This window comes from Chionomys nivalis, chromosome 5 (genome assembly GCF_950005125.1).
Source record: "Chionomys nivalis chromosome 5, mChiNiv1.1, whole genome shotgun sequence".
Taxonomy (NCBI): Eukaryota; Metazoa; Chordata; class Mammalia; order Rodentia; family Cricetidae; genus Chionomys; species Chionomys nivalis.
Window position 1 is genome coordinate 70,167,167 of NC_080090.1, and position 18,768 is coordinate 70,185,934.

Genomic DNA, 18,768 nt, shown 5'->3' on the forward strand with positions numbered 1-18,768 from the left:
GAAACTTCCTTTGTTTTAGTCTCCTTTTTTTATCTTTGTGATTTTTTGTTAAAAAATAATTGTTAGGCTAAAACATCCTATTTTGCATATTTTAGTATTTCAAATGTTGCCTTTCTTTGACTTAGGGATATAGGTATAGGTATTTAGACTGTTGATGTTTGTGCCATTCCAGTGTATGCAGTGCTCAGCCCTCTTAGAGCAAGAGAGGCCACGTCACACTCTGCCACTCCTCTCTTCTTGTTGTGAGGAACATACGCTGGTGATAAAATTAAACATGTATTAATACTTTAATGGCATTGGAAATGCTGACAAGATACAGATATGTCACTAGATTTATGATACACTGAACAGCAGTCGAAGCAATGAGCACACCGCATGAGTAACTATTTGCAACTCCTTTGTTGCAGTGAAAGTAGCCATGGCCAATACACAAATGAATGAGTGACTGCGTTCCAACAAAACATTTAACAGTCAGAGTTACTGCATCCCCTGGTCTGTTTGAAAGTTGTATGGTCCCTAAGTTCAAAGTGAACGTACTTATAGGAAAATCATTCCACTTTCAACTTCACCCTTAAATACTGTAGACCATGACTTGGATTGTGTCTGTTACTCTGAAGTAATTCTCAGAAAGATTACCAAATAATGTGAAGCTGTTCTATTAATACCAGAATCTTATTTTCCAATCAATATCTGTCTCTACTAAAAGAATCCATGGTTCCTTGGAGAAATAGTTAACTGTATAGATGTGCAGAATTATATGAGATAAATGCAAGGTGAATAGTAAAACACTCTATTAAGGAAGTGCAAAAATAAGATGAAGTGGGTATATCAAAGGAGCTAACTAAGAGGGCTTGGGTTGCCCAAACTGCCTAATTTAATGTAGTATTGGTTATATACCCCAGTATAAGTTTATAAGTTTTTATGGCTTCATAACGATAGAAATAAATGAATTTGATATGTTGAGTAGGTAGGAGAAGTGATGTCTCCCATATAGAATTCCACAGCTGCTGCCAGTATTGGTCCTGAAAGCACTTAGGAGGTGCTTCTGTGTTTTGGGAGTGGAGATTGTGTCACATCTTGTTGTGTGAATTTTTACTCTTTTGGTTTTTTTGGGGGGGAGGGGATGGCACCACCCAGCTCCCAAATAAATCACACAGAGGCTCAGTTATGAATGACCGGACTTAGCTTGTTTCTTACCAGTTTTTCTTATCTTAAATTATCCTATTTTTTGCCTCTGGGCTTTTATCTTTCTCTATTTCTGTATACTTTTATTTCCTTATTACTCTGTGACTGGCTGGGTGGCTGGGCAGCTGAGTGGTTGGCCCCTGATGTCCCTTTCTCCTTCTTCTCTTGCTTCTTCTGCCCTTCCTCTCAGATTTCTCCTTCTATTTATACTCTCTACCCGACAGCCCTGCCTATTCTCATTCCTGCCTCACTATTGGTCATTCAACAATTTATTAATCCATCAGGTGTTTTAGACAGGCACATTAACACAGCTTCAAAGAGTTAAACAAATGCAGGGTAAACAAAAGTCACACACCTGAAAATAATATTCTCCAACAATGTCTGACACTTCCTATGGCATGACTTTTGAACTTAATGTGCCTATAAATATGGCTTTGGTTTGGATCACCTTGTTTGTTGGTACTAACTTGCTTAGTTGCTCCAATGTGATGTATCCCATGAGCTGCTGAAACTGAACCTGTGACTTGACTGTTTACTGAATGCTGAGACTGGAAAAGAAGGTGCTAGAGACTGTGTGGACCAGAGGGGGAAGTAATCATCTGTAGAGGACACAGGCTTTTCTGTCATTAGTATGCATCGCTGTTAAACTAAGAATTTTAGTAACTATAGTATTTACTAGCATGACGCAGATGCTAAGCTTGTGTTTGCTTTGAAATCTTTTGTAGTTCCACCAAGTATTAAAGGAGGGAATGTTACCACAGAAATATCTGCGTTGCTCAACAGCATAGTTAAGCTGGAATGTGAGACCCGAGGGCTTCCAGTGCCGACCATTACCTGGTACAAGGATGGCCAGGTAGTCATATCCAGCTCACAAGCACTTTATATTGATAAAGGACAATTTCTTCACATTCCAAGAGCACAGGTCTCTGATTCAGCAACATATACATGCCATGCATCCAATGTTGCTGGAATGGCTGAAAAATCATTCCGTGTTGACATCTATGGTAAGGATACACAGCTTATTTTACCTGAGTGCCTTTCTGGTGTGTTGACATCCAGCTTTGTCACTCATGAAAGCTGGGGGAGGGGCGGTTTCCACTGTATATAGATAAGAATATGAAGAATTTGTTATAATTTGGAAAAGGTATTTACAAAAGTTAAACATAGTTCAATCCTTAACCAGCTCTTCCCCCTTGGAACTTGGAGCTTCTCAAGTATTTTGTTTATAGCAATAAAGCAGTGGTTAGTAGTAAGATTAGTCTTTGATCTTCATCTTTTGTTAGCCTGATAGTCTAGAGCACCTCAGAATAATTAGAATAATTATAGATTGGTTGAACCAAGAAATTCTTCCCTCACCAACTTAGAGGGAAACAGACATGTAGGAAATTCCTCTAGTTAAAGCATATGAGAGAAAGGTTCCCTTTTATTTACTTAAGATGTTCTTTTATGGCTCTGAAAAGAATTACCTGAAATATTACTATTTTTTTCTCCCTAGTTCCTCCAATAATTGAAGGTGACTTGGCCACACCCTCAAATAAGCAAGTTGTTATTGGTCAGTCATTGATCCTGGAGTGTAAAGCTGCTGGCAACCCTCCTCCCGTTCTCACATGGTTAAAAGATGGTGTACCTGTGAAAGCCAGTGACAACATCCGCATAGAAGCGGGTGGGAAGACACTCGAAATCTTGAGTGCTCTAGAAGTTGACCGGGGACAATACATATGTGTGGCTACCAGTGTGGCAGGAGAAAGGGAAATCAAATATGAAGTTGATGTCTTAGGTAAGTAAGGATAGCACTGCCTGGGTTGTCAGATTCACAGCATTGGATTGTTGAACACATTTCACAGTATGTAGTAATGTTGGAGGTGGCCATTTGTTGGTCCCAGCTGATGAGCTATCTTAGATCTGAAATAATCAGACAGAAACTGTACAATTAAAACACTGCTTGGACCATTAGCTCTAACTTCTTATTGTTTAACTTTTACATCTTAATTTAACCCATTTCCTGTAATTTGTGCATCACCACGAGGTCGTGTTCTATCAGCAAAGTTTCAGCATATCTGTCTCTGGTGACTCCATGGCATCTCTCTGTACTTAGCTCCTTCACAGTCAAAAAATTCAAAGAAAATACAATAATATACATAATCCAGACTCTCTGTGAATATTCCATTACTGTATGACTTATTTACTCCTTTTAATCTATGACTATCTGTACTCTGTCTCTTTAAAGACTTTACCCCCTTTTTAAAAACCATTTACTTCTTTTCCAAATCTGTATACTCTTTTTCTTCTCTCTTCCAAGCCTACATGCATTTATCCAACACTGTGATCCATTTAGAGGTCTTTTATGTCTGAATCTGTCCTACTGTGTATCTGTAATTTTTTACTATCCAGAGCAGTTCTTAAAATGCTAAGTGCTTCTTAAAAACTTAAACTGCACCAGTAATAGGGTATATACAGTAACATCTGCTTGCTCTGCCCAGCCCAGCATGGTGGAGCTGTTTGCTGCCTCTGAGAGTCATGCCCACAACTCCATTCTCAGGCACACAGCCAGTCCATGCCATTCTTTTTTTTTTCCTTGGGACTATTCATTTATTTCTTTTTTTTTATTTTTATTCTTTTTTAATTAAAATTTCCACCTGCTCCCCGTTTCCCATTTCCCTCCCCTCCTCCCAAATATTGCCCCCTCCCCCCACTTCCCTCCCCCTATCCCCACTCCTCTTCTCGTCCCCCCACTCCATTCCCCCTCCCTCTCGATACTGAAGAGCAGTCCAAATTCCCTGCCCTACAGGAAGACCAAGGTCCTTCTATCTACGTCCAGAAAGGTGAGCGTCCAAACAGGCTAAGCTCCCACAAAGCCAGTTCATGTATTAGGATCGAAACCTAGTGCCATTGTCCTTGGCTTCTCATCAGCCTTCATTGACTGCCATGCTCAGAGAGTCCGGAATCAACCCATGCTTATTCAGTCCCAGAGCAGCTGGCCTTGGTGGGCTCCCAATAAATCAGTTCCACTGTCACAGTGGGTGGGTGCATCCCTCGTGGTCCTGATTTTTTGCTCATGTTCTCCCTCCTTCTGCTCCTCATTTGGACCTTAAGAGCTCAGACCGTTGCTCCAAATTGAGACTCTGTCTCTACCTCGATCCATCACCAGATGAAGGTTCTAAGGTGATATGCAAGATATTCATCAGTATAGGATAGGGTCATAAGCAAGCTGCAGCAGTCTGCTCACAAACCCCATTTAAATACTCTGGAGCCGGACCTCCTGTCTGAAAGAGTCATAGTTCACACACGTTAGACGCCAATTTGTTGGAGTAGGCTGCTTGTTGGTTCCCAACTGCCCAGCTAGCTTAGACCCAAAATAATCACACAGAAACTGTATCAATTAAATCACTGCTTGTCCCATTAGCTCTAGTTTCTTATTGGCTAACTCTTAATCTGAATTTAACCCATTTCTATTAATCTGCATATGTCCGTGTAGTAATAATGCAGTCTAAGTTCAGGTGCGGTGGGCTTTTCCAATCTGTTTAAGTGGTGGGTTTCTCAATAGGGTCCCACTATCTAAATCTAAATCTCATGCAGCTCTTCCATGGATTTTAATGGATGCACTTTGTTCTTTCAATGGCATGCTCATAACTTTATGAACTGCTGGCTGCAGGAGTCAGAGGTGTTCTTCTGTCATAAGCACTGTGGTAGACTACAGGAAATAGTCTCTAGACTTTGAGGAATCATCTTGCCACCTTGAGACTCTGTATTTGCAGCCAGAAGGTTCTTAAATGTGTGTTATTTTGAAAATAAACAATATAAAATGTGGATAAGCTTTACATTAGCATAGCATTTATGGCACCATAGTGTGTGTCAGAGAAAATTCCCAGTGACTGGAGGACATTATCATGGCAAGTTCTTAGTATAAAATGCATTGACAATTTCAAATCCCCTTGATTATTAAATTCCCATGAAAAACATCAATTTTCTAAGTTACTACTGAGATGTCAGGATGGAATTATTCCTGCAAACACTTCTTTGCCTGTTACCTTCTGTCTATTTTTTTTCTAGTACCACCAACTGTGGAAGGAGGAGATGAAACATCTTACTTGATTGTGATGGCAAATAACTTACTGGAGCTAGATTGCCAAGTCACAGGCTCTCCCCCACCAACTATCATGTAAGCGTTTTGGTATGTCTTCTAAATACCTCTCTCGCTTTTTAATATAAATGTTTTGGAGTTGTCCTGGAGGATTTTGACATTGAGGAGTATCAGTACAAAATCATATTCCTCTTGGAAAATATGTAGTCTATATACAAGGCAATTGGTACTTGGTACTCAGAAAGCAAACATATTGGCACAATTGGAGAAAATCCTTTATATTTTTTTTTAGAAATTATCTTTTCAGACAGAAGATGTACACTATTAAGCACTATTAATGTTAGACATCCCTGAGGCACTGATATGTGTAATAGACTATTAAATAAAAAGAATAACAGAAATTTTATAGAGATGTGAAGGTTAGCATGATTATAGTTTTGTCTGGTTGGTCTCCCTCCTACATTGTTGAGGAAGCATTATTGAATATACAATTTTCATTTTCAACATGACATGAGACATGTAAAATAGTTGGTTGACTGCAATTCACACATTATAAAGTGATAGCCCACAAAACCATAAAACTCTGATTTTAATATTTGATTTGCAAACATTGGAAGCTCATTGTATTTTGTTGGTTAATATGATTTAAATACTACAGTGAATAGTATCATTTGTCCCTTTCTGTAACCTAAACTTATTAGAAGGATAATGAACTCATTACAGAGTTTTGAGTGCCAGCTGTTTTCCAACCTCTCTGAGGGACCATGTTTCCTTTTTACTTCTCTTCTACATCCTGTTTCACAGAGTGATTAATTAGGATTAATTAGGAGATTAGGTGAATGCGTAGTAGAGAATAACACACAAATAACCTCTAGGAAATTGCTCATTTGCAATATGTATCTAGATTTCTCTTTGTCTTTCTCTGTAGGTGGCTAAAAGGTGGTCAGTTAATTGATGAAAGAGATGGATTCAAGATCTTACTAAATGGACGCAAACTTGTTGTTGCTCAGGCTCAAGTGTCAGACACAGGTCTTTACCAGTGTGTGGCAACAAACATTGCCGGGGACCACAGGAAGGAATTTGAAGTGACGGTTCACGGTATGTGAAGGAAGGGATGGTGTATTGCATTTTAAACTATTCTGGCTTTATTCATTGTCTAATTCAGAGAGGAGCAGAGAGAAGTCTTGAGTTGTGTAAAGTAGTGAGAAAAGGGCCACCGTAGTTAAAAAAATAATAACAGATTTACATTGTCTTCTGTTGCAGAGACTTACCCGAAGTATCGTGTGAATAAGATTAGGTGATAGTGTTAGCGAGTGTGTTCTAGATGGTATCGAGGGTGAAGACGGAGCTAGACTATGATAGAAGAGGAAGGCAAAAGCTTCCAAGGGAATGGGTTATGTCAACCTTTAAGGATTTGACCCAAACAGGAATGCCTATGAAGCGTGTTTTCCAGAAGCAATGCTTAGGGTATAATTGTGGGATCCAGGAACATAAGCGCATTCACAGAACTGGTACATTAAGGTTATGACCACGAATCTAATGACAAGAGCACATCTCTGCCAGGACATTATATGTCCCACTTGCCAGCAGAACTTGAGAAGGAAGGGACTGGAACCAGAAACTGAAGAGCCATTTGGAGTGCCCAGGAACAGAATCTGTGAAAATCAACTACATTCTTCCCTCTGTCTCTGTAGACTCTCTTTCAAAATTTGTTTTTTCATGTCCCATGATGGAATGCAGACAAATCTAGTTCAGTTTCGATTCCAGATTCTTGAGAGAGAATCTGGCAAGCCCAGCTTCTATCACCTTATGACCCCAGGTCCAGTCAGCCTTACTAGGGACAAAGTCATGTGCATAAATACTGCTTGAATCTGGCACTAGTTTAATGAGGCCATTCCAGAGAAATGAATGGTAATTATCAACTGAGAAAATAAACCAGTGGGTTTGAGCCAAACATACATGTTAGGTTGCAGTAACCATATGGACATTTTGGCTATTCAAATAACTAAAAACTCAGAACTAAGAATGAGTGTTATCTAAAATGAATAAAAAGTATAGATTAAACACAAAATGAAGTTGTTTCCTTGTTTATGAAACACATTACTTTTTCCTAATTTTATGGTTTCAGTTCCCTTAAACTTACTTAAAATATATTTTTATTAATCCTTTGAGAATTTCATATATGCATACAATATAACTTGATCATACACACTCCCATTTTCTCCTTCTACCTCCTCTTGGATCTACCCCACACATGCATCCCAACTTTATGCTCAGAGTTTCTTTATATAACCCTGGAGTCCTTTTCTGCTCCCATTTAGACATGGGTGCCTCACACATACTCTTAGGTCTGGGACATCTTTGATTGTGGTTTCATTCTGTCCCTCCCTTCTTTTTATCCAGTTCCCCCAACAATCAAATCCTCAGACCTTCCCGAGAAGACTGTGGTGAAATACAAGCCAGTCACCTTGCAATGCATAGCCAATGGTATTCCAAACCCATCCATTACATGGCTGAAGGATGACCAGCCTGTGAACACTGCCCAAAGAAACCTCAGAGTGAGTATAAGACCCTGAACCCAAATTAAGACAACATGTAGGTCTTGCTAACTCTATCATCTTATTATTTCCTAAGTATTGTTTTTCTTATAGGACAGATTTGGCAGAAATTTAACTAAAATGTATTTTCCAATGAAATTAAAAAAAAAAAAAACCCTGCTGATTTAGCTCCTAGGATAGGGGTTGGTGTATTTATTTTGATTTATGCCTTCAAAAATTGTTGCCTTATGAGTTACTAAAAATCATTTCTGTCTCACATGCTGACTGTGCCCTCTGACATTTAATTAATTTAAGAATTAGAATTAGGAACCTAGTAAACAGATGAATAGATGATAGATTTCTAACCTGAGTAACCTGTGTACTTAAAAATCATAAATAGCCTGACCTGATGGTATAGTTATTTTGGAGACTGAGGCAGGAGGATTGTAGTTCATACCTACCTTGACTACAGAGCAAGATTTACCAAGTTTTAGCCTAATCTAGGCAAGTTAGTGATTTCATATCTCAAAATAACAACATACAGAAAAGGCTAGCGATGCATCTCAGTGATAGGGTGATGTATAGTATGCACAAGGCCCTGGTTTCCATCTCCAGTACCATTAAAACATATAGAATTAATGTATTTTTCTAGTAGGATCAAGTTAATTGACAAATGTTGCCTTGAATTTTACTTGTATATTTTCAATATGTAATATGTCTTTAGTTCTTCCCCTAATAGAAATGATCTAGATATCTGTTTGCTATTAGTTCTAAGATATGATCTCACACCTCTGTACAAAAGAAAAACTCAGTAAACAGACTTCAAATACAGTGCAGGTGAAGGATTGCTTACCTTGGAGAGAGAGATTTATCACGTGGTCACATAAACATAATTTAAAATTTAATGAATATATTAAAGATGGAATATAGAAACAGGACATGTGAGGAAAGCCTTTAAGAAGAGTTCTGAAGAATGAATAGGGTCAAGTAGGAAAAAAATAAGCAGTTCCGGGAGTGTGTGGACAGCAAACACGTTCTTTAGAGCATGTGTCCTCTCAGGGATCTGAAAGCAAGGCAGATGTCTGAGGAAGAGAAGAAAAGCAGAGTGGTTATTGGCATGCAGAGGTGGAGGGGCAGTAATAAGCACTTTCACGATACTAATTATTTTATTGTTGCAAAGACAATTGGGAGATAAAAGAGTTTTAAGGAAGGCGTGCCATGACCAGGCTTACATTTAAATATAGTTGTGAGCCGGGTGGTGGTGGCGAACGCCTTTAATCCCGGAACTCGGGAGGCAAAGGTGGGCGGATCTCTGTGAGTTCAAGTCCAGCCTGGTCAACAAGAGCTAGTTCCAGGACAGGAACCAAAGGCTACGGAGAAACCCTGTCTCGAAAATCCAATAAAAAATAAAATAAATAAATATAGTTGTGTACTACTTTACAATGAGGATACGTAGCATAATTCAACACTTTCATCATTGTATAGACTTTACAGTACTCTTCCACAAACCTAGATGGACTAGATAGTAAGTGTCATCATTCTATATGGTCTGTCATTGGCCAAATCACTACTATCTGGTACGTGACTGAAGTTACTTGCATTCTTTCTGAAAAATTAAGTTGGAGGACCAAGAGTAGATATGTAAAACCAGTTAGAACCAATATGAATTTCTATAGGAGGCAGCGGTAGAAATTCGGTACTATATACTAGTTTCAGAAAGGGGGATATTTTGGTCAAGTCAAGTCATTGTAGATTGATGAAAGATAGTTTATTAAAGATGATGGTCGTGTGTATAAGGAAAACTCCTGAGACTTTAAACTACATAATTATGTGAATGACACTGACCGCCAGTGATATGGGACACTCTGGAAGAGCATAAGGGAAAGAAAGTGCTGTGATTTTAATTTCAGGCTCTGGAGTTCACATCAGTTGGAGATACGCTGGTAGAGATGGTGAGCATGTAACTAGGTTATTGCAAATGACCACGGAGATCAACAGAATGATATGGCTAGAATTTTTGGCACACTGTTTATATTTAAAGCTTTTGGCACAAATAAGTTAATCCAAAGAGTAAAGAAGTAAAGGGTAAGATGAAAGAAGATCAAGTTAGTCCTGAGTATCAAGAAGTTGTGGCATCAAAAGCCAGGTGCTAAATTGTAGGGATGAAAATAAATGCATGGATATGTTGCTCAGCATGTTTAGTGCAGTTTGACTGGAAAATAGGTTAGCTAGGAATTCACTCGAGACCGTGGAGAGATCATTTGGGGTCGAAATGTGGTGAACCTGGAGGCCTCTACTGAGTTCAGATTTCTTCCTGGGCAAAGTGGGGAGCCTTGAGTGAGGTTTGAAAGGGTTCTGGGGGAAGGATCAAGTTTCCAATCCTAAATAAATTATTCTGGCAACAGTGTGTAAGATAGATTAACAACTGGGGAGGCTGGAGACACTGGAACATCAGTTAAGAAGCCATCATAATCCCACAGTGGTGGTGGAAGTGGAAAACAGGGGATCTGAGAGCATGGCTGTGCTGTAATTAATAGAAGTCAAAGTGGGCGCCAAAACCCCGATGACTGGAAAAATCATGGGCGCCATTAAGCAAGACTGGGAAAATGCAATGGCTAGTCAATTTTAGGAATATGAGGAAATAATTTACAAACTTAGTTCTGGATAGTTCTTGTGTTAACCTGTCCTAGGACCATGAGTGTAGAGCTCAGGAGACCAGCAGGAGCTGAGGCTGTAAATTCAGGTTTGAACTTAGGGTTTTTCACCAAAGTTATGGGATTGGATGGAAACTCCAGAGAGTTAAGTTTCCTGTTTGTGTAGCAGAAAGTGGAAACAGGTTTTGTAATGTAATATACTCCCAGGGAAGCCTGGGAGTAATGGCTGTAGAATTCTCTCTCTTTAACACCCTGTGAGCACAGACCATCAAGAGGGCAGGACACCCAATGCTGTGTATAGTAAGAGAGAGTATGAACTTAACTGCAGAAACTACTGGGCAATGTGACTGGATGTTATTGGTGACTTCGAAATAATCAGTGTTAAATAATGACTTTTTATTCACCCAGTTGCAATGGATTTAAGAGCAAAATAAGGAGAAAGCAAGAATTTATCGGCATTCCTATTATTCATATTTTATAACTTTTATAGTTTTACTGGCCCTTGTGACAATTTCATCAAAAAAGTTTGTTGCCTTAAAACCATTTATGAAGTGTTACATAAATGTGGTCATGTTTTTTCAGAGAGTTTAAATTTTCATCACATGCTTTATAGTCCAGTGTGAATATCTTTTATTCAATGGGGTTTTATGAATATACCAGCAGGCCAGCCTTAAGTTATTTTATTTTCTATCTTCAAATGAATAAGAATGCATTTTTAAAATCAAATTAGCCTATTTTCTTATGTACAGTGTAGTGATCTGGATCTCAAATATTGAGTTAACTAAGATATAAAACTACAATTAAACATTATACATTTAAAACGAACTTTTCTATCTCAGCAAATGTTTTTAAATCCAACCCAAATACTGCCATGCTTTCTGTTCCCAATTAGATACAGTCTTCTGGTAGAGTTCTCCAAATTTCCAAGGCTCTTTTGGAAGATGCTGGCAGATACACATGTGTGGCTACCAATGCAGCTGGAGAAGCCCAACAGCACACTCAATTGCATGTGCACGGTAAGAGTATCTTTATTGCTTTCTCTTGCATGTGTGTATCATGTGTGTGAGTACATGCAGGCGGGTGCACATATGTGTATGAACACACATATGTAGGCCACAGGTCAACTGCCATTATCATTTCTGCTGTACCATCAATCTTATGGGTTTTTTTAGTTTTTTGATTTTTTTGAGAATTTAATACACTCACTAGTCTTACATTCACATAAACATTCCCCTCCTTCTCCTACCTCCAACTCCTCCCGTGTCTTCTATTTAGTGGGGCTTTTATGTACCTCCTATTGCCATTTTCCTAAACTGCCTCGAAATTTGAGGTAGAATCTCTCACCTGTCCTGGTACTTACTGATTAAGCTAGGCTGCCTAGTCAACCAGCTCTAGAGATCTGCTGTCTTTGCCTCTCAAACAGTAGGATTACAAGCAGTCATTAGCATTCCCACTTTCATGACTCTCTTTAATTGGTTGTGGGGAAGCATAGAAGGGAAGGAAACTTAGAGTAATTACAGGTATTTTTTTTATAAATATCTTCGGTTTTCAAGTTATTAGACAGTATACTCAGATTTTTATGAGTGTATACATGCGTGTGGTACAAATATATATGCATGTTCACATGTTTAGAAGCATGTGTGTGTGTCCACATGTGTGTAAGCATGTATGCCATATGTATATATGTGAAAGCACAAAATTGATGGCAGGTGTCATTCCCAGTTGCTCACTACCTTATATGTTGAGATAGGGTCTCTTCCTGAATCGAGAACTCACTCTTTTGACTAGTCTGGCTAGTCAGTTTGCCCTGTAGGTCCCTGTCTGTCTTCTGCCCTGGGATGTCCACAGGCTGCCACATGCATGTAGCTTTTACATGGGTTCTACAGAGCCAAACTCGATTCCTCATCTTGCAAGGCAAATTCTTTACCCTCTGAGACATCTCTCCATTCTCCAGTGTTTTCTAAATGATTCATATCACCTTTATTAATAATCTCTGCAAACGATTTTATTGAAAAAGACAAAGTCTCAGGGTCATTCCTCAACCTGGTCTATAATCTTACATGTTTTTTATTTGTGAATTGGGGGTGCACTTGACTTGGGATCTTCTATGTGCTTTTGTAGAGTGTCTGAGTGGCTATGGAGCACATCACCAACATCACAGTTTTACTATAAACTTGGAAGACATAGACTTTGAAAAGAAGGCATGTGCTCTCCAGAGGTTTATCAGAGCAAAGTCTGGCCTTTTGCAGGACTCTGACATCTCCATATACACATTATTCACTTTGCTTTATTCATGTGGTTCTTGTCCAACATTTTATTTCTTTAGATATTAATTATCCATATATTCATTCCACATTTACTGAGGAATCCAGCCTAGAATAATATCCCAGGACCTAACTTAATTCCAGGTACATAGGCAGTTGAAAATTTTGACATACGAAAGAGTAAACAGTGATTTTAAAAATGCCAATGGGTCATTGGATTCTTCTAATTTGCTTCTTTTCATATTTTATTTTATTTGAATGAACCAGTTAAAATGAATTTTTCCTTAAATGATTCTCATAAACCAATTTATTCTGTTCACAAAATAGTAACACCCAATATGAGCATATTTGCACATATAAACGTGTTCCTTAGCAGTAGTTAATTAGAAGGACGCTATTTGGGGTTGGCTCCTTGTCCTAGAGAGGCTGAGAATGCACAGACACTGCTATCCCTCACTGCCTTTAATTTCCTCTGCTTCACACAGGTCTATCTGCCTCTGTCATCTGAGTGTTCCTTGACAGCTCTCTCCAGCAACTCCTCAAGTTTCCGCTTGCGTCTAAGAGTTGCCAAATTGTGTGTTTCCTGTAGTCTTTCCTTCCATCTTCCTTGCACATTAAAACTGTCGCTTCCTGCAACAGTCTCAATTCTTCTCAAACAGTGTCTCTGATTCCACCCATGTGGTCACCAGTATTTGGAGAAATAGTGAGTCAAACATTGAAGACTCTTATGATGCTGAAAACTAGAGTCCTGGAAAGAAATTAAACACTTCATCAAACAAAATAAAGCACAATGGTGCATATATGTAAAAAAGTGAAAGCCATTATTAAGTACCTCGTGAAAAACATTTATTTAAAGTATAACAAAAAGCAACAAATGAAAAAAAGTACAAAAGGGAAAATCAAGTCTCTAGATGTAGAGTCTGAAGATGGTAACAAAATGTCAGCAGTCAGAAGACACAGTTGGGTGTTCATCTACATGGAAAATCATCAAAGAGAAGGTAAGCAAGTGGAAAACATCTGAGTTCATGTGTAAAGAAAGAAACAGAGCTTAGTCTTTGGGAGGACTTAGTGGAGATGGCCAAGTGAGATGGAGAACACGATGCTATCTCCTTCACACAAGTCACAATGCAGAGGTAAGATCTAGTAAGAGCTTAAAACATCCCATCTGCTGCGGTACCCATTTGTCTGGATAACAGCTCATCTCCATGACAGGAGAATGATGATGAAGTGGGCTTGTGATAATTAACCTGGAGTAAGCAGTTGGCTATATGTTTGTGACTGGAATCTGGACAAAAGCTGTCTCCTCTTAGCACTGAGGACAGCAATGTCCCATTGGAAGCCTGAGGCTCCAAACTCGAAGTTATCTTCTAATATGCATACGTTAATACTCCTGATAATAATAAGATATGTGAAAATATAAAAATTTCTAAGAAATTGATTAATTAAAGACTTTGAGTAGACCTCAAATGTTGAGAGGAGAATCTTGAAATGTGAAGAACTATGTAAAGTAGGTCTTGAAAGAAATTATTGAAAGGTGCACGTATTGAAACAATTGCATATTATTTGGACTTGGGATCTACATGAATATTGTAAAAACAAATTTGACTTCATAAATGTATCAGTCACGGAAGTTAATGCACTAGGGATAATGGAGAAATGATACCCTTTCTACTTTTACTCTCTGGGTGCCTTTAAAATACTTTATGTCCAACTCTGATCATAACCAATTTAAAGACGAATTGACAAAATATATAGAAAAGTAACCATTTAGTTTCATTCCATTATTAACTTATATAACAATAGTCACTTTCAGTTATGGTTTGTTTAGTCAATCTTTATGGATGAGCATTGCATTCTGAAAGCGAACATTTATTTCAGCTGTCACCTGAAATGTTCAGTCTTCAATATTAAGTATTCTAATTTCTCCATGCTGTCATTTCCCATACAAATAAAAATATCTTAGATAAGCCCATTCTTCTCCACCATTGTAAAAAAAATTAACGAGTTGAAGTAAGTGTAGGGAGGATGCATGGGCTCTTGGACTCGATCACCAAGCTGTGACCATGAGAAGAGTAACATTCTCATGGAATTTTCCAGGGAGGGATTCTGCCTGTTATAAACAGCAGGAGCCCTCAGTAGGTGGTCTTTTTTTTTTGATAGTCAAAGTTTCATAATTCTGGAAGTTTTTGTTCTCGAGACCAAACTATGAAGTTATATCTAAACCCCAAATATTTGCCAAGTGAGACAGATGTTTCTACAAACAAGTAGTTATTTGAAGTCTAATAATTCAAGTATCCATTTCATCTGCACATAATTACCTCCTATTTAAAAATGTCATCCAAGGTGATACACCCAGAAGACATAGAATGTTGTAGTCTAAAAGGATGGGCTTCAAATTTGGGTCTTGTACAGTCACTGAACATCTGTGAGACACTAAGCTTAGATGTGAATCTTCTTAAGGCTAAGAAACCCCATCTGTAAGGTAGGAGAGATAACAATAATACGGATAGTCACAAGGGTTGTTTGAGGTTTAAGTAAAATACAAGACGGGAAAGTCTCAGCCTCGTGCCTGTCTCCCAGTCAGCATCTGTAAATGGTAGCTTGAGGACTGGTTTTGGCAAAACACATGTTTGGCTCCTGGTCCTTCTCACTGTACTCTTTGAACAAATATGCTACAGGCCTGCTGCCTTTCCTGTTGGCTGGGAATCCTCTTGTGTCTGTATTAGTTGTCTCATAAAAACATTAGAAGGACTCCTTATTTTTATTTTATATTTTAAAAGTATTTGCTTGGCTAACATCTGCTAACACCCACTCAAACAAGGTTTCTCTATCATTTCTGTGTTTTGTTTAATAGCTCGCCTGTGCCTTGTGGAGGTTTGGGGGTGTTCTAGGGAGCTGCTTTGTTTCTTTCTTCATAGCCAAGTTGAGGTCAGGATTCTACTGAACTATGTTTTCAGTGAAGATTAATTTATTTCCACTATTTTCAAATACTAGTGAATAAGGTAGATTAACTCTTGAAAGTCACTTTAGCATCAGTTTTAACTAACTCAGACATAACTAGGATTTGATAGGGTCTGTTTATGCCCCAAATGGCCACAAGATTAGACAGAGTTGAGCTCATGATGTTTCAAGAAGGTACTGTGGTTTTGGCTTGATGTGCACATGCAGTGTTTGGAAGAAGAAAAAATGAAAAAAGAGCAGTAAATTGAAAAACACTTACCTTCACACCTAGGGAATTCTTACATATTACGATTGGCATGAAATGGCGTCTCCTTATTGATGACATACACAGAGCAGTGGCCTCCTAAATCATTTAAATGCTACAAAAGAACCATGTTTTTTTATATTTTATTTACCTTTATCTTCAATATTGGGTAAAGGTTTTCCTTATAGATATTTTACAGATTAGTGATGTTACTGTCACCTGAGGTAATGAACCATCCCAAACTTCTATGGACAGGCTTATACTTTCTCATGGATATAATCAGACAAGATCAAGCGTGTTCAGAATGGTATGGCTCTAGACAAAAGACAATAATCCACTCAAAAATTTGGGGGATTTCCGATCCATTTGCTCTTGTCAGCCTGGGGTGCTAACTACACCCAAAGAGCATACCTGGCTAGGAGCCTTTAGGCTTCAGCATTCTGAGTGTGTGTGTGTGTGTGTGTGTGTGTGTGTGTGTGTGGTGTTTGTGTTTATGGTGTTTACATGTATGTAAATACATGTGCAGGTCTCCACCTGTATGCATATGAGGTAGCCAGTGGTCAACTTTAGATGTCTTCCTTGTTTGTTTGTCTCCTTATTTTTGTTATGTATAGTAGGATAACAGTGTCTCTAATTTTTATGGATAATTTTTCTTTTCTCAGTGCATGTTGGGATTCTGTTGTATATATATACATTTATAATTAACATGTATTTTTGAAGTAAAGTTATGGTTTATTGTAAGATTTTAATATAGCCATAAGATTGGATCTTAAGAGAAAGAGACATGTAAAAAGAGATTTCTTGTTCTTTTCTCAGATGCCTAGACCTGAAAAATTACACAGAAACTTTTTAATTACAACACTGTTCAGCCAATACCTTAGGTATATTCCTTAACTAGCTCTTACATCATAAACTAACTCATTTCAATTAATCTGTGCATCACCATGAGGTTGAGGCCGACCAGTAAGGTTCCAGTGTCCTTCTCCTTTGGCAGCTACATGGTGTCTCTGACTCCACCTACTCTCTCTATATATCTCTGTTCAGATTTCCTGCCTGGCTTTGCTCTGCTAAGCCATTGACCAAAACAGCTTTATTCATCAACCAATAAAAGCAACACACATATATATAAGGACATCCCACATCATTCTCTCTTTTCTATCTAATTAAGAAGGAAGGCTTTAACTTTAACATAGTAAAATTACATATAACAAAACAGTTATCAAGTAAGAATTACAATTACACTATCTAGTCTATTTGTATTAGAAAAATAAAATATTCCATCATCTATCTTATGTTTTGAGTCTAAAGTTTCATATCTAATTTATCTTTTATTATAGCTAATTAAAACAATAACTATATATGTCTTCAAATTGATCAAAGACCCCAAAGAATATAATATTAACTAAGGAAACAGGAAGTGCTTGTAAGCAACTTCCAAAACTCTAGATTTGACAGAGACATCTCACTGCCTAGACAGTCACCCAAAGTTTTTCTGAAATGTTGGGACATCCATCTTCAGCATATAAGTCCATAATATCTGGCATGCTTTTCAGGGAAGCAGGAAATTTGAAGATCTGTTCTTCCTTATAATGGCCAAGTTTGTCAGTGGCTTTCTTTTGTGTCCTGCAGAATTTCTTGCAGTTTCCTTTGTGAAACAGGGACCCTGAAGAACCATTCCATCTTTTGGAAAGTTTAGCAGTCACTTTTTTGTGGGTCCTGCATGTCCAGTTCATATAGCATGTCATCAAACAGCCAAGACAAGAGCAGTTTCTTGCTCAAATGGCTAGCCTTGTCACACTGAAGGCAAATTTCATATAAGTTTCTTCAATGCCCATCAACCTCTCTAAAATAACTAGTGCTGCTAGAAGTTCTTAAAACATATTAAATTCTATATTTTGTAGGTCCTTGAAGTGTTGAATATTATCTATCTAACTGAAATATATCTCTATATATCTAGAAAACCCCCCTAACATGACAAGTTTGACTATTATAAATGACTATTAATCTGTAATTTTTAGTTATACATTACATTTTAAATGAGCTGCACAAACAAAATACCTTAAACAAGAGCAAAAAATACATGCACAGTAACAAAATCAATCTTACATTTGTATTAGTAGACCAAGGTCCATACCAATGTAAAGAATTTATCATTATATTATATCCCCCTTTAAATAAAAACAAACATTTATGAACAATCATTATGGGTATTTGGGCATAATTTTTTTTCCAAACTGCTTCCTGCTGTTTGTTGAACAAAGTATTTTTAGGGTTCATGGAGACCTTTCAGGGGCTCTTGTTCCATCAAACCACATTAGCTTGGAAGGAATCTCTAGGTTTTCATCTGTGGAAACAAAAGCAGAACTTCTTTTCCAAAACAACATATCCTTAGACTCAAATTTTGAAGTCAAGATACCTTTATGTTGGTTTAACTTAGCAGCCCCCAGAATCAAGTGTCTTTCTGTAGTAAAAAAAAAAAAAAAAATCCAGAGAACACAATAACTTAAGTAAACCAGACTATCAGTATATATTCCATCTTTATGTGGCTTATTTTTTCACTCTGTCACTTTTTACTATTTAATTATATTTACTCCTTTTGCCGGGCGGTGGTGGCGCACGCCTTTAATCCCAGCACTTGGAAGGCAGAGGCAGGCGGATCTCTGTGAGTTCGAGACCAGCCTGGTCTACAGAGCTAGTTCCAGGACAGGCTCCAAAGCCACAGAGAAACCCTGTCTCGAAAAACAAAAAACAAAAACAAAAAAAAAAATATTTACTCCTTTAATCTATGATTTTCTGAACTCTTTCTTCTCTCTCATAAACCCATGTACATTTGTCCAGCACT

The 18,768-nt window shown here is 37.9% G+C and overlaps 1 protein-coding gene across 1 annotated transcript in view; it reads left to right on the top strand.

Annotated features, from left to right (window-relative positions):
* Hmcn1 (hemicentin 1) overlaps nucleotides 1–18,768 on the top strand; it is a 456,088-nt gene that overhangs the window by 280,281 nt on the left and 157,039 nt on the right. The window contains exons 31-36 of the mRNA XM_057769675.1: nucleotides 1,911–2,189; nucleotides 2,681–2,962; nucleotides 5,236–5,344; nucleotides 6,195–6,364; nucleotides 7,670–7,824; nucleotides 11,350–11,473. Of these exons, the coding sequence (XP_057625658.1) occupies nucleotides 1,911–2,189; nucleotides 2,681–2,962; nucleotides 5,236–5,344; nucleotides 6,195–6,364; nucleotides 7,670–7,824; nucleotides 11,350–11,473 (1,119 nt within the window). The remainder of the gene's footprint in view (nucleotides 1–1,910; nucleotides 2,190–2,680; nucleotides 2,963–5,235; nucleotides 5,345–6,194; nucleotides 6,365–7,669; nucleotides 7,825–11,349; nucleotides 11,474–18,768) is intronic.